Consider the following 14,653-nt stretch of genomic DNA (forward strand, 5'->3'; position numbering starts at 1 on the left):
TACTGTTTACAGACCAGAGGGGCTTTGTCTTCAGGGGTTTGAATACAAACTGCTGTGTGAAATTTGAGGGGAGAGTCCACAGCACTTACCAAGTATCTCAGGGAATCTGTCGGCCACGTGAGGATAAAATGAGATCAAGTAAGGAAATGTGGCTCAGAAAATATCATGTTACGATACATAAGCTCCCCACCTTGTACAGATGGAGAAACTGAGGCTTGGAGCTGCCCCCTCCCTGGCAGGCCGGCCTCCGAGGCCAGTGATGCCAGGGGCACATCTGAGCATTTTCCCCCATTCTGCTTGGTTGTTGCCCAAAGCCCTGCTGTCCTCCAGGGGTCCCTCCCCTGGGAGCCTCTCTGTAGCCTTTCTCTTCCCCTGACCTTGGCCACACTGCAGGCTGTCACTTGCCATTCTCACTATCAAGGCTGCCAATTCTAGACTCTGCCTCTAAAACTGCCTCCCTGCCCCCTCCCCAGTTATTGTCCATCCAACCTGTGGCCTTCTTCGGAGCACTCAGTAATAGCTGAAATCATAGTATTGACATATTTATTGGCCACTCAATGCATTGGAATGTAAATTCCACGTGGACAGAGTCTTCAACCATCCTGCTTGCCCTGGATCCCCAGTGCCTGGCCCACAGCAGCTTCTCTATAAGTTTTTGGCGTGTGAACATTTTCCATTTTACTGATGAGTTTGTTTGAAATGCAAAGCCTCAGTTGCCCAGAGTTGGCTCCTATGTGCTAGGTTTTCCTAAGGAGCCTTACACGTAGATCCATTCACATGAGTCTTATCATCCCCATTTTACAGATGAGGAAACTGAGGCCCAGGAAGGTTAAGTGTCGCATGCAAGGTCACACTGGTGCTAAGTGGCTGAGCTGGGATGTGAATTCAGACAGAGTTCATGACTTTAATGCCATGCTAAACTGTTTCTCTGTCTGTGCTACCCTAGAGATGCAGCCTGATTTGGTCAGCAGGGCCTGAACCAGGCATAATGATGACCACACGCGTCAGTGTGGCTCCTAGCAGGGAAGAGCATGAACACACGTGGAACCGCCACCCTGGGCCAAGTATAAGCTCATTTCCCCAGGGTGGGAGGAAGCAGGTGGAGCGTACAGGGCAGGCCTCAAGGTAGAGGGGGCACGAGAGGGGAGCCTTATGACTGCGGGTTCCCACAGGCAGGCTGAGGGTTGGTGGGTACCCCAGCAGAGGGTGGAAGGTGCCTGGCAGGACTTACTTTTCCAGCAGCCTGCTGCTGAGGGCCACAGTAAGGGCACTAGCAGAATGAGAACTTTACAGACATGAGGGGGCCTTACTTTTCTTGTGGCTGTAGAACTTGTCCTCAGAACCATCCTTGGACTTCTTAATTATCAGTTTCCCAGATTCAACATCAACTTTGAGCTGCAGTTTCTGAGGAATCCCCAGAGATTCTGACTTCACCTGTGAAAAGGAGGTGGGTGGGGAAGGAGGGGAGGGGCAGAGGAGATTTTGGTTATCCCTCCTCTGTGCTTTCACAGCGCCAGTCCGTGATCCCTTGTCGATACGACTGGGCAGCCCTTGGCCATGTGTCCAGCCCTGGTGTCCCTCCCGCACGGGACCACTGGGCTTCTGTTTCTGAGCCTCCCTGCCGCAGAGGGAGTTTCCATGGGCAGCTCGTGAGAGTCGCTGAAACGTGGGAGGAGCCCAGCTTGCCCACCGTGCGCACATCAGCTATTCTGCCAGGTCTGGTGAAGTGAACGGATGAACGACTGGAAGATGGTTTATTCACAGCTGAATGTGGCGACACTCATTAATCTGATGTGTCATCTACTTCCGCAAAGGATTTTAGTAACAGATTTATGCTCCTGGGCCTTGTTACAACCAATAAGTGAACATTCACTGATAATAATTAGGAAAAAGACAATTGCCTAGGCATGTTCAGAAGATGGAACTACATCTTCATACCAAATTGTCATCAGGGCTAGGAAGGATTTGGGGGTGGGCATCCTGTCCTGTTTCTGAATGTGGAACCAGTGCTGCTTAAAAACAAAAGAAGAAAACAGCGCGCTCGGGGCCCCGGTCGCGCGGAGGAGGATGGGCACGCGGAGGGGAAATGGCTGCCGAAAACAAGCCGGAAGGGCGGTTCCCAAAGTGTATTCTGCGGAACTCGCGCCTACTGTGTTCTCAGCACCGTGCCACCTATAGAAGATGATCACGGGAATAGCAACAGTCATGTAAAAATCTTTTTACCTTAAAAGGTGCTTGAATGTCTGCTGAAATGTTCAAGTTTACCCAGAGAGGCACCGTTGGAACACTAATGAGAGATCATGATGCAGCCGTCCTTCTGGATTTCTTTTTAATAATGTGTGACCCTTCACCTTTGATCCCCTGACCTGCATTACCTTGGTAACCATTTCATTTTTTAAATTTCATTTCATTTTTTGATTTTGGTGTACAAGCTGTAACATTTCATCTCTCAAAGTGTCACACGCTGATTTCCTCAAATAGAGATACCCCTTTGAGCAATAAAAAAAAAAAAAAAAAAAACGAAAAGAAAAACAAATTTCTGGGCCTGGAGATTCTAACTCAGTCACTTTCGGGGAAGTCACAGGAATCCCTTTTTTTCCCCCAATCCCTCCCTGAGGCACTATTTTCCAGCCAGTTCGGGGAGGCCCTCTGTTTGATGACACTCACTGCCCCCATTTGGAGAAGGAAGAAGTTTTGGCATCTTGGGCCAATGAGAAGCTCCTTCCTTGGGAGCCTCCCCGTGGCGAAGGCTCCACAGGTTCATCTGGGCACCCATTCTAAGGTTTAACCATCTTCCCAGGGAGCTGGTTCCGCTGACCGTCAATCTCAGCCCAGCCGTTGGGCTCCCTCCTGAGGAAGGTCTGGGGGTCCATCAAAAGCCCCCCTTCCCCAGGGACCAGAACCGCCCCCAGCCCCCTCCTGTGAAGCACAAATCCACAGCCACTTACCTCAAAGGTGACTGGCGGGATGAGGGAACGCCAGTGGGAAGACTCGGGACCCTCATGCAGCAAGGCCTTGACCTGTGGGCAGAAACGCACGGGGTCCTTCAGGCTGGGAGGTGAAGGGAAGGCAGTACAGGTTGGGACAGAGTCACAGGGGTACCTGGGCATTCTCCAAGCGAAGAGGGGGCCATAGAGAAGTCCAGAGAAGCTGCAGGGTCCCCCACATACCTTATCTTCAATAGAAGACAGGAGACTTGTCAGTTGGCTGAGCTTGGCCACCATGTTGATCGGATTGGCCTCACCAGGCACCTGGTACATGAGAGCAAATAAGGACGGGATGCTGAGTGCCAGCCGCTGAGAGGCGTCAGGCTGTGTGCTTTCCATGCTTCATCTTGGTTCATCTCCCTAACAACCCCACAAGTACGATTATTGTCCCCCTTTGAAGACAAGGAAATCAGGGATATGTACAACCGTCTCAAAATTATGATGACCAAAAAATGCATCTTCCTTTCTTCTTCCCTCTAAATCTGCTTCTTCCCTGGTGCTTCTCAGTTGCTTAAACAAAACTGAGGCCTGTCCTCGATTATAACCTTTCCACCCTCCTACGTGTACTGCATCAGTGCTCCTGGCTCCACTTCCGAAACATGGCCGTCCCCTGCTCAAAACCCCCTGGTCCAGCTGCTTCCCACCACTGAGAGGAAATGATCCAAACTCTTAAAGACTCTGTATGATCCACCCCTCAGCCCCAGCCACGCTCATCCTCACTTCTGATCTGCCCTTGGCCTTGAGCTACACTTTCTGAGGAATCCCTAGAAACATGGATGTCACCTGAGAAGGCCACTTCCTTGTCATTCAGGTCTCAGAGCCACAGAGAGGTCTTCCCTGACCACACGAGCTAAAATCATCTCTACTAGATCACCCTGCTTTGTTTCATACCAATCACCACGATTGTTTATTTGCCCTTTGTGTATCTCCCCTGCTAGAATGTAAACACTGTGAGAATTGGGACCGTGAGAAATGTGTCCGGTGCTGTGACATTGGTGCTTGGCCAGTGAAGATGCTCGGTAAAGTTGTTCAATGCATGCCTGAGGCCCAGAGAGCTGAAGTTACCTGTCAGAAGTCACACAGCTAGTAACGGCACAGCAGGCCAGGAAACCATGTCTGCTTGGCACCAAGTCCACAGTCTCAAGCATTTATTCACAGAACAAATACTTACAAAGCACCTATTCTGTGCCAGACACGTTCCCGAGGTGCTGGAGGTGTAGAGTTAAAAGGGCACCATCCCCGCCCTCCACTAGGACAAGAACACCAGACTTGACAATCTTGAACACCAAGCAGAGTGGAATGAGGGTTGTCACCGACGAGGAGATGTCCCTTTACCCCACCCCTTCCTGAATAAGTCAGCCAGGTTACACAGGCTTTTTTTTTTTTTTTTAAGTAAGTATTATTATTATTTAAAGATTTATTTTTATTTATTTTGGCTGCACCGGGGTCTTAGTTGCCACACGCAGGATCTTCGTTGCCGCCTGCACACTCTTAGTTGCGGCACGTGGCGTCTAGTTCCCTGACCAGGGATGGAACTCAGGCTCCCTGCATTGGGAGCGCGGAGTCTTACCCACTGGACCCCCAGGGACGTCCCTGCAGAGGCTTTTGACCTCAGTTTCCCAGCAGCCGCTTTAGCTCTCTCCTTCTGCCGTCACCAACCACCGTCACTTCTGACCATCAGCAGTACTGCCGCTACGGCCACCTCCAGCACAGCCATCACCGCCATCATCGTGCCAGTTACTCTTTGTCACAACTTTCTCTAATTCTTTTTGGTTTGGCCCTTGCTCCTCGACCAAGCTCTCAATCAGTCTTCAGTTATTATTGGTCAGCAGGAGGGCTCAAAAGAGTGGAGCTGAAATGCAGGGAAGAATGGAGCAGGACAGCAGGCGGGAGACTACAGGATCCCTTGTTTTAGGGGTGTTTTTCTCATAAGGAGTTGAAAAGATGGCAGATTCAAACCCCCTCACCCTCCTTCAGACACTGGAGATCGCCTGCTTACTACCCGGCCCATCACCTGGTGGTAGGATGGTGTCTTCTCCACTCTCTCTTCGAATCTATGTCTTTTGGGGCAGGTTTGGTAAAGACGTACAAAGTATAAATGAAGCTACCAACCAAGTGGGAGTTAGTTCTTGGAACAAAAGGTATTAGAAGAACGCTGGAGCTTAGCCTCTACTGCCTCGTTAGGCAGAATACATATGACCATGTGATGGGTTCGTATGCTATGCCCAGCGTGTTTAAGATGTATTGACTCTTCTAGTCCTTGGTTTGCAGATGGGGAAACTGAGTCAGAGTGGTGAGTCACTTGTTCAAGGTCACAAAGCTGGTATTGACCTGAGATTTGAATGTAGATCTCGCCCAGTGGGTCTCAGCTGGTACAGATTTGGCCCTCTGGGGTCATCTGACAATGTCTGGAACATTTTGGGTGGTGAAAATTGGGGGATTCTAATGGCATCTGGCGGGTAGAGGCCAGGATGTGTTAACGTCGTACAATGCACAAAACAGTCCCACACAGCGAAAGATGATCCGGCCCAAGTGTCACTGGCGTTGAGGTTGAGGGCAAAATTCACAACTCAGCCTCAATGTGGGCGAATTGGTCTGAGGGCCACCTGTGGGTTTGTAGAAGCTGACCTGGTTACTGCACGTAGCTTTTCAGTTGAACTTCGGAGGATGTGGGCTCCAAGGTTAACGACTCTCTGTTCTTACACAGGGCAGACCCAGGGCTCTCCCCAAACTTCGGACCAGCAGTCATTTTGATAATGTTGCATTTTGCACCTCCCAGCCGTTCTCAAGTAAATGTCGCGCAGGGGTCCCCATCTTATCTTGCCTACCTAATGGAAAGGGCCTAGTGCTGGTAAGAGGCTATCATGGCCAGATGTCTCACGCAAGCAATTTCACTTACTCCCTCATATACCCCTGCAGTGGCAGATATGACAATGCCCATTTCTCAGATAAGGCAACTAAGGACGGGGCAGGCGGGAAGGAGGTGAGTCAGATATTGAACTTGTATGTTTTTGATCCAGAGGCCAGTGTTCTTTCCTCTACCTCAGGCAGCCTCGGAACTCCCTCTTCCATTTGTGAATTTCTGGAGGCATCAAGACATTGTCTGCTTTTCTTGACAAGTCAGGGTCTCAGACAGGAGGGTGGCAGCCAGAACCCTTTCTCTAAATCCTGATGCCACCTCCCACCCCGTCACTACTCTGTCCTGCCACCGAATGCAAACACTTTGGCCTCTGCACGCAGGGAATCATGCTGGGGCGTGGCTGTTACCAGCTTTTCTCTCTGGAAGCTTCTCCCTCTTCCAATCCTACTTCAAAGATTTCGGTGTGTGGTCTTGTATTCAAACGATTTAAATTTTAGTGTCTGGTAGGGTCACTGTTTTGTCTAGATTTGCTTTTACTTTCCCGGAAATTAACCCCCCATTCACTTCAAGGAGAGCAAAATTACGTCGTTGTTTTTTTTTTTTTATCCTGATGAATTTTAAGTTGTACAAATAGAGCACAAATTTTCTCAGTAAAAAAAAAAAAACTCCAAAAAACCATTTGGGCAAACCTGAAGTCTCCCCTGACCCACGCCCCTCCGGCCCAATTCCATCCCCTCCTCGTGAACAGAGTAGCCCTTTGGGTATAAACACTTCTGGTACGATTTCCACGTGTAGACTTACATCCTAGTTTATATATTGTTCTACCGTTTGCTTTTTTCACCCAACAGTATGCCTTGGAGTCAGTGCATCCACCTTAGAACAGAATTCTGCATCATACTTTAACCCTTTCTCTCTCTGTTTGTGTTTCCAGCGTTTCTGTTTTAGAGACAAAGCTGTGATAAACATTTGTGTCAACATCTCCATGCAAACGTGTAGACCCTAAGGCAGCTGCCTGCAGGTAGAATGGCTTACTTGAAGGACTCCGGGCATGAAACATTTTCACGCAGACGGCTAAAGTGCCTTTCAGGAAAGCCATTTCCACTCTCAGCTGTGAGTCCCCGACCCTCATGTTAGAGCCAAGTCCTGGCTTCACCAATCAAATTTTCCTGTCTGAGAGGCAAGAAGAGGTCTCCCTGCTTTGCAGGTCATTTTCCAGTTACTAACGAGGTGTTAACTAACATCTTTCCCAGGGTATCCCAGCTATTCCCAGTCCCTCTTCAGTAAAACAGGCTTTTAAAATCCTCTTCCCACTTAAAAAATTTGGTTGCTTTTACTTAATCGTGCTTGGAAGGGTTTGCTTTCTAAACATTTTTAAACCCTTGTCCCTTGCAAGTACTTTCTCTGGAAGTCCTATCTGTGCTTGTTTTTAGCTTTGCCGAGGACACCTTCTGTGACACAGGCAACTTGGCCTTGGCCCCCTGCCAGGCTGTGAGCACGCATATGTGTGTGCATGTGCGTGTGTGTACGTGTGCATGTGTGCGCGTGCGTGTGCGTGTGTGTGTGCGTGTGTCTGGCGGGGGCCTGCCTTCACCTGCTCTTCCTGGGGCATGAGGTGGGATCAAGCATTGAGGCACCTCATGTTTTTTTCAGCTTCTGATGAGAAATGGTGGGAGAAGGTCCTGCCTTGCCTCCTTATTCAGCACTAATAAGGAGTTTTGCTGGCTGTTGCATAATTTGAAATCTTTATTCCTCAAATCAAAATCCCGCGGGGGCAGGGGGATAAACCTTACTGGGGGTCAGGGTGCTGAGGCTCCCCGGCCCCCTTATACTCTGGGGGTCCAACAAAGGCGGTGCTTCCCTCTGAGCCCTCGGGACATTGGTTACCTCTTCTCCCCATGCCCCATCCGACCCCCCACCCCTGCCCCACCGGTTTTATCAATCTCATCTGTCCAATCCCAAAGTCTTTACCTGAGGCCGTGGACGCAGGCTGGGGGAGAGCTGCTGGTCAAACAGTCTCTGCAGAGATTCCAGGGTAGGGAGGGTCCGGGTGACTTCGCTGGGGGCAGGGGACAGGATGAAGGTCAAGGATTAGCGAGGACCCAGTGAGGCATCACGCACACAGGCTCCAGCTGGAGAGGCGGCGTGGTCACACCCACTCTGGCAAAGGCAGGGATCCTCCCCAGAAGGACAAGCCTGGGCAAAGATCCAGGCCTGCCGGTACTGGTCCATCTCCTGAGAACCCCCCACCCCTTCCGTCCTGACCAGGACCAAACTGGAGCCGTGATGCGTAAACCTGATTCACCTTTGTTTAGCCACACTCAACTACAAAGCCTGTAGAAAATTTGAATCTAGAATCACAAAACGACTTAGAAATAATTTAGTCATCCATGGTTCCCAAACTTTAGTGTTTGTAAGAATCACACCCTCACCGAGTGTTAAAAACTCAAATGTCTGGGCCCCAACCTGATTTGGTCTGGAATCTGCATTTTAATTCGGTGCCCCAGGGGCTTCGCGTGCCAGCAGTCTGTGCTTTCTGGTTCACATCTCCTCCGAGCAGCTAAGGTGGATGCCCAGAGAGATCTGTCATTGTCTAGTACGCTGACAATTCCAATACCAGGGCTTTATTGATCCTTTGTTCCCTTCTCATCTTTTTCTATTTTCCCATTGTTTTAGGCAGGGTGGGCAGACAATTTTGAGTTCTATTTTTCATCTATTATTTCATCAAAAACTTCATGTTTTTACACATTCAACACTCCTAGTGGTCTCAAAATATTCTATCAATTAAATGTACCAAAATCAGTTGCTAGATATTTGGGTTATTTTGAGATCTTGGTGATTATAAATAAAGGCTGCTGTGAACAGCTTTGTTCATATAGCTCTTCTTTATTTATTTTCAATTACAGTTTTAAGATAACCAGAGATTATGGCTCTTGATCAGTATCATTAAGCCTTTGAGTGACAGTGGCCTTGGGCACTGTTCCAGCCTGCTCATCCTTTGTGCTATCTGAATTCTGTTATTCTCTTCTCTCTCTCTTTTAGTGGGCATAACAGTACATTTTAATACTGATGAATTGATTGGCATATCTTTAATTTCTAATGTCTAAGTATTTTTCTATCTGGTTGGTTTCTATTGTATTTCTCTTCCTATAAACTGTTCATGTCCATTGTTGGTCTTCTGTTGGGAATTTGCTGGTATTTTTATACATTGGTATAAACTCTTACTTATTGCTTTGCTTTTTATTTAATCTGGGTGTTGTAAGTTTTTTTTTTTCCCCCATTCTGTTGTTTTCACCCTAGGTAGGCTGGATTTCATTATAAAGTGCTTTATAGTTTTTTATTGCTCTATTTTTCACCTTTTCCTTGGAAATTTTTTTGCTTACCTTAGTTAAAAATTTATCAGCATTTACTCGTGAGCAATTAGTAGCTCACTTTAAATTGGTTTCTCACTCTTTTAAAAGTTATGTTATAAACAGGGTTTTGGGGGGTTGTTGTTATATCTTTTTAGTTCCTTGCTTCATCTGGAATTTTAAAAAAAATATGTGGTGGAAATAAGTTCACCTTTTTCCATGTTGCTATTCATTTTCACTCAACTGCACTTACTCTTTTTTCCACAGTTCTTTTGGGCTAGATCATTGCACAAGCTCATCTTAAATATGATAGGATTTACTTTCAGAATTCATATCATTCATTCAATGAAAACTCTGGAGTGCCTCATATGTACTAGGCAATGTCATGTTCATAGATTGACACACCTCACCATTGCAAGGATGGTGTTGTAGCCTACTGGCTTTGATTGGCCATCCTTGGGACGCCTCTGGGGGCCAAGGATGGGGTGGGGGGAGGTAACTGGCCTGGGGAGGGGAAGGAAGCGCCAGGCAGACAGGGTTCTCAGTTTCTTTCCCACTTCCAACAGAGCTACTCTCTTAACATAGTGGTATTCTGTTTAAACTGTCATTTCATAAAAGAATTCTAGGCCAAAAAAAAAAAAAAAAAAAAATTCTAAAACACTAATTCAGAACATGCTTTACCATCAAATAGATCTCCCTCATTGTTCTCCTCTTTAAAACTATTATTTTAAAAACACAAGTACATATACACAAACTGAATCTTTGGGATTTTCTAAGAATAATGCTGTTATCTCTGTATTTCTAACCTTGGTAAAATTTTGAGAAATCTGGCTCTCAGACGTGTCTGGAGGTGTTGGTTAGGGTCAGAATGACCAAAGACACATAGGGACTTGAGTTGGAAGACTTAAGAACTGGTCTTATCATACAGAAAGGATTTGTCCAAGGAAGTTACCATCAGCAGGGTCCCTGGGAAGCTTGTCTCAGCTTCAGGTCACCACCTCAAGGGAAGATGGGGAGCAAAGACAGGGAGGGCTGCAGTCCTCAGGCAGGTCAGAGCCCAGACACAGCCCAGAAGGGGCCTAGGCCCCCTGAGGGAGCCCTCCCAGAAGGAGAGGCTCCTCCCACCTTGGTCTCAGAGAGATGGTTAATTTCCCCAAGATTCCCATTCAGTTTCCAGCTAGCACATCCAGTATCTCTTAACGGGGAACTCCAGACTCAGAAGGAACATTCTGATACTTTGTTGTTTTCTTAATTTTTTCTTCTCTGATTTTTTGCTTCTTTTTCTTTTTGCTTTAGCAAAAATTTCTCATACAGTATTAAATAATCAGGTGATGATGGGCATCTCTTTTTCTTTTATTAAAATGTTTAATGGGATGATTTTACTGTTTCCCTGTTAAGTGTAATTGGTTTTACATTGACACATATTGCATTATTAAGGAGGGATACTTCTAGTCCTTTTTAAAAAATGATTTTTAAAAATTAGAAATGACTTTTATCAGGTCTATTAGTACATCTATGCAAAGGATTCCCTTATCTCTAATCTCCTGCTAAATTAGTGTTTTCTTTATATTGACTCACACTTACAGCGATTTCTTAGATAAAACCTACATTTTTCATATCACTTAAATTATATTTGCTAGAATATTACTGAAATATTATACATTTATATTAATAAATGAAACTGGATATAGTTTATTTCAGGCTATTATCTTGATTAGGTTTTCAGATTTGAATTGTACTTTTCTTGAATATTGAATTAGGTGATTTTTGTCATTCCCGAATAATTTATAAATCATGGTTATTATTCCTTGAAAGTTCAAAGAGGGTATACATGGTAATTTTTACATTTCATATTTCACATAAAATATTTGTTTCATTTAATTATAAGTTGAAGATTTGTAGCCACGTAATCGTACACTGTACTCTTTATTGATTTGGAAATCTTTAATGCAAATTATTAAATCTACTACATTTCTAATTTTTAAAATTTCCTTAATTGACTTTTTCTTAATTTATTTCTGTTTTTAACTATTTTCCCCCTGCTCTTTTTCTTTCCAGTTGTTGTTATTGTTCATTCGCTTAACAGAGATTTCTTAAAGACTCTGTTTTGTTCACTGCTGTATCTCTAGCCCCTGGAACAGTGCGAGGCTCGTAGTTGGCACACATGCAATCTTTGTTCACGAATATTGAATACATTACTGTTTCCAGTACTCTGCGTGACCGTGGAAATATCAAGGCAATCAGGGTATGACCCATGATGCCTTCAGGAGACTGAGAGCCTGGATTAAGTCTGTATGCTTGACTTATTGTTCTATGCCTCCCTTTCCATAACAGAGCATTTAAAGCTATGGCTTTTCCTCCAAGTAGTGCTTTGGCTGCATCATCTAGAGTTCTGATATACAGAGGCTTGATTACCCCGGGTTTCCAAACCTACCCCACGTAGGCTATCATTGTGTCAAGTGTCTTCTTTAATTCAGCTGTGATTGGAGATGATCAAGAAAGGCCAGATGGTTGGGTAGTTGTGGCTAGTTTGTTATTTATTTCTATTTTCATCATACTGTGTTCTGGGAACACAGAATGAACACTTTTGCTTTGGGCGTATTCATATCCGGCTGCTCAGTAGGCTGCTGGGTTCTTATTTTTAGGATTACCAGCACTCTAAAATTACTGGAAAAAAATTCTTGGAAGCTTTTTGAAGTGAAGCCTTGTGATTAGTACATTTTCACCAATTTTTTAAATCTGCAAAGACTCCTTTGGCTCTTGAATGATATCTAGGTTGAGTTAATCCCAAGGAGAAGTCAGTAGTCTTCTCCTTGGAGATACTGCTTCAGAATTTTTATTATATCATCAAGGAGTATGAATAATATTAAGTATTGTAATTTGTAAAACTAATGGTGCTGTTCCTAACTATTTACTTTCCGAGCTCATCTTCCCGTGTGGTTTAAAAGATTATAAGAAGAGGTTTTGGTGCTGTTATTTGGTAGTTCTGTCATTGGATCTTTATGAGGCTTCTCAATAGCTGGATTTAGCTCCTTTATAAACCTGGAAACATTTTTTTCTTTTATATATTTAGTCATCAATTACACATCATTTTTTCCCTGCTTCTTGGAGAGCCCACCCTACCAGCTATAAGTTGAATCTCTATGCCCTCTTTCCAAAGACTATCGATTTTTAATCACACATTCTTGGCATATGCTTTTTTGCGGTACGCGGGCCTCTCACTGTTGTGGCCTCTCCCGTTGCGGAGCACAGGCTCCGGACGCGCCGGCTCAGCGGCCATGGCTTACGGGCCCAGCCGCTCCGCGGCATGTGAGATCCTCCCGGACCGGGGCACGAACCCGTGTCCCCTGCATCGGCAGGTGGACTCTCAACCACTGTGCCACCAGGGAAGCCCTCTCATGTTTTTTATATATACTTCCCTGACACTCTGCTCTGTTTTGTGATTTGATTTTCAAGTTTGATTTGAAAACTATGGGTTCATTTTATGGCCTCCAATGAAGCAGTTATAATGATGGTATTTTTGTTTTGGTTGGTTGGTTTCTTTATCAAAATCCTTACCCTGCTCTCACTTAATTGATACAATAACCTCTCCGACACTTAGACATTTTATTTTAAATTTCTACTTACAATCCTCCTCATTTCTCCACTTCATGGGGTATCAAGTATTTCCAGACTCTGGAGACTTAATTCTTTATTCTCTTTCTCTGGAAAAGTTTCTGTCTGGTTCTAGATAATCTAACTTAGGGTTACAAATCTTCCTCGAGGCTTTGTGCTGCGGAAGTTCCTTCTTTCAGACACAGGTACTGACACTGTAATGACATTTTTGCGGAGGAGGCTCTTGCACTGTTTCTCACTCAGTTCTCTGTGACTTTCCCATCCTCACCCTGGCGTTTGTGTTGGGCCAAGTGGTCTGAGTGGACAAAACTGGCCACCATTGGCACCATCCTCAGCACCCTGTTCCAGTTCCTTCTCCTCCACCCCACCTATCAACGTCTACCCTGGGCCCCCTTTCCCCTCCATCTGCACTCCCCCCTGTGGTGACCTTACCCCACTCATCTCCCAGCTTCAAGTGCCAACGCATGCTGATGACTCCCAGACATATACCCTTACCCCTGACGTTTCCTGGGCTCTAACTTCGAGAACTAAATCCTTGGTTGGTGGCTCAACTCACAGGATGTCTAATACCGCCTCAAGCCAATGGTAGCTAAGAGAAAGATGCCTCTCCCCCACCCCCTCCTCTTTGACTTTCCCCATCTAAGTAACTGGCATCATCCACCACTCAGCTGCTCGCACCAAAAACCCAAGGGTCACCTCGATTCCTCTTCCCCCCACCCTACATCCATCTGCCAGCTCCACCATCCACACACGCCCCGGGTCACACCAGCTCTCAGCACCCACATGCTCCCAAGCCTTGGGTCATCTAGCTAATATCTATCAGCTCTTCCTGTGTGCCAGGCACTGTCGAAACCCAGGACTCAGCAGGATGCAAAGCAGACACAAATCCCTGCCTCCTCTTGCTTCCCTTCTCGTGGGCCACCATCAGGTCACAAATATAGTAGCTCCCAACTGCCTGCTGCTTTGGGTCTGCCTCCTAAGACCCAGTCTCCACTGCCCTGACTCAGATTATGGCACAATCCTGAAAATCTCTACCAGGCCTTGGGAGTCTGTGTGATGTGGCTCCTGCTAGCGTTGCCAGATAGAACACAGGACACCCAGTTAAATTAGAGTTTCAGATAAACAATGGATAATCTACTAGTGCAAGTATATCCCAATATTGCACGGTATATACTTATGCTAAAAAAGTATTTGCTGTTCATCTAAAGTTCAGACTTAACTGGCCATCCTGTGTTTTTATTTGCTAAATATGACCACCCTACACCTGACTCTTCCCAACCTCCACTCCTAACACTTTCCTTCACTCTTTATGCTCCAGCCTCACAGACTTTTTGTTCCTCGAGGCTGGCCTCATTCCCACCTCAGGACCTTTGTACTTGACATCCCACTGCCAAATAGCTGGATGGCTAGCTCCCTCTTGTCACTGAGGTCCCAGCTCTGCGACTGCCTCAGAGAGGTCTCCTTGACCCCCAAAGGACACTAGCACCCTCCCACCCAACGTCTCTCTAGCACTTTTCCCTATTTTATTTTGTCATGATGTTTACTAAAATTATCTTGTTTATTTACAGACTTAATCTACCGCTATACTTCCTTACTAAGACATCAGCTCCAACAAGGTCTAAAGAGCAGGGACTTTGTGCACTGTGTTTATTGCTGCATCCCAGCTCCCAGAATAGAGCTCAGGGCAGGCTCTCCATACATATTTGTTAAGTGAGTGAATGAATGAATGAATGAAGAGCTGTTCCAATCAAAGCAGTTTGAAATCTGCTAGTTTATAGTTAGTTTCATGGAACAACATCTGCAGGGTTTGCAGGGGGATGGGAAACATAATTTTTTCCTAAGAT

General features: G+C 45.9%; 1 protein-coding gene and 1 pseudogene across 1 annotated transcript in view; one reads left to right on the top strand and one right to left on the bottom strand.

Annotated features, from left to right (window-relative positions):
• The window catches only part of INPP5D (inositol polyphosphate-5-phosphatase D), a 130,258-nt gene that overhangs the window by 44,398 nt on the left and 71,207 nt on the right, over window positions 1-14,653 (bottom strand). The window contains exons 6-9 of the mRNA XM_029225078.1: window positions 7,816-7,903; window positions 3,171-3,251; window positions 2,949-3,020; window positions 1,311-1,434 (exon numbers count right to left, since the gene is read on the bottom strand). Coding sequence (XP_029080911.1) covers window positions 1,311-1,434; window positions 2,949-3,020; window positions 3,171-3,251; window positions 7,816-7,903 — 365 coding nt within the window. The remainder of the gene's footprint in view (window positions 1-1,310; window positions 1,435-2,948; window positions 3,021-3,170; window positions 3,252-7,815; window positions 7,904-14,653) is intronic.
• LOC114896688 lies at window positions 1,735-2,874 on the top strand (annotated as a pseudogene).

This window comes from Monodon monoceros, unplaced genomic scaffold, assembly GCF_005190385.1.
Source record: "Monodon monoceros isolate NGI ecotype Baffin Bay Population unplaced genomic scaffold, NGI_Narwhal_1 Super_Scaffold_16, whole genome shotgun sequence".
NCBI classification, from domain to species: Eukaryota; Metazoa; Chordata; class Mammalia; order Artiodactyla; family Monodontidae; genus Monodon; species Monodon monoceros.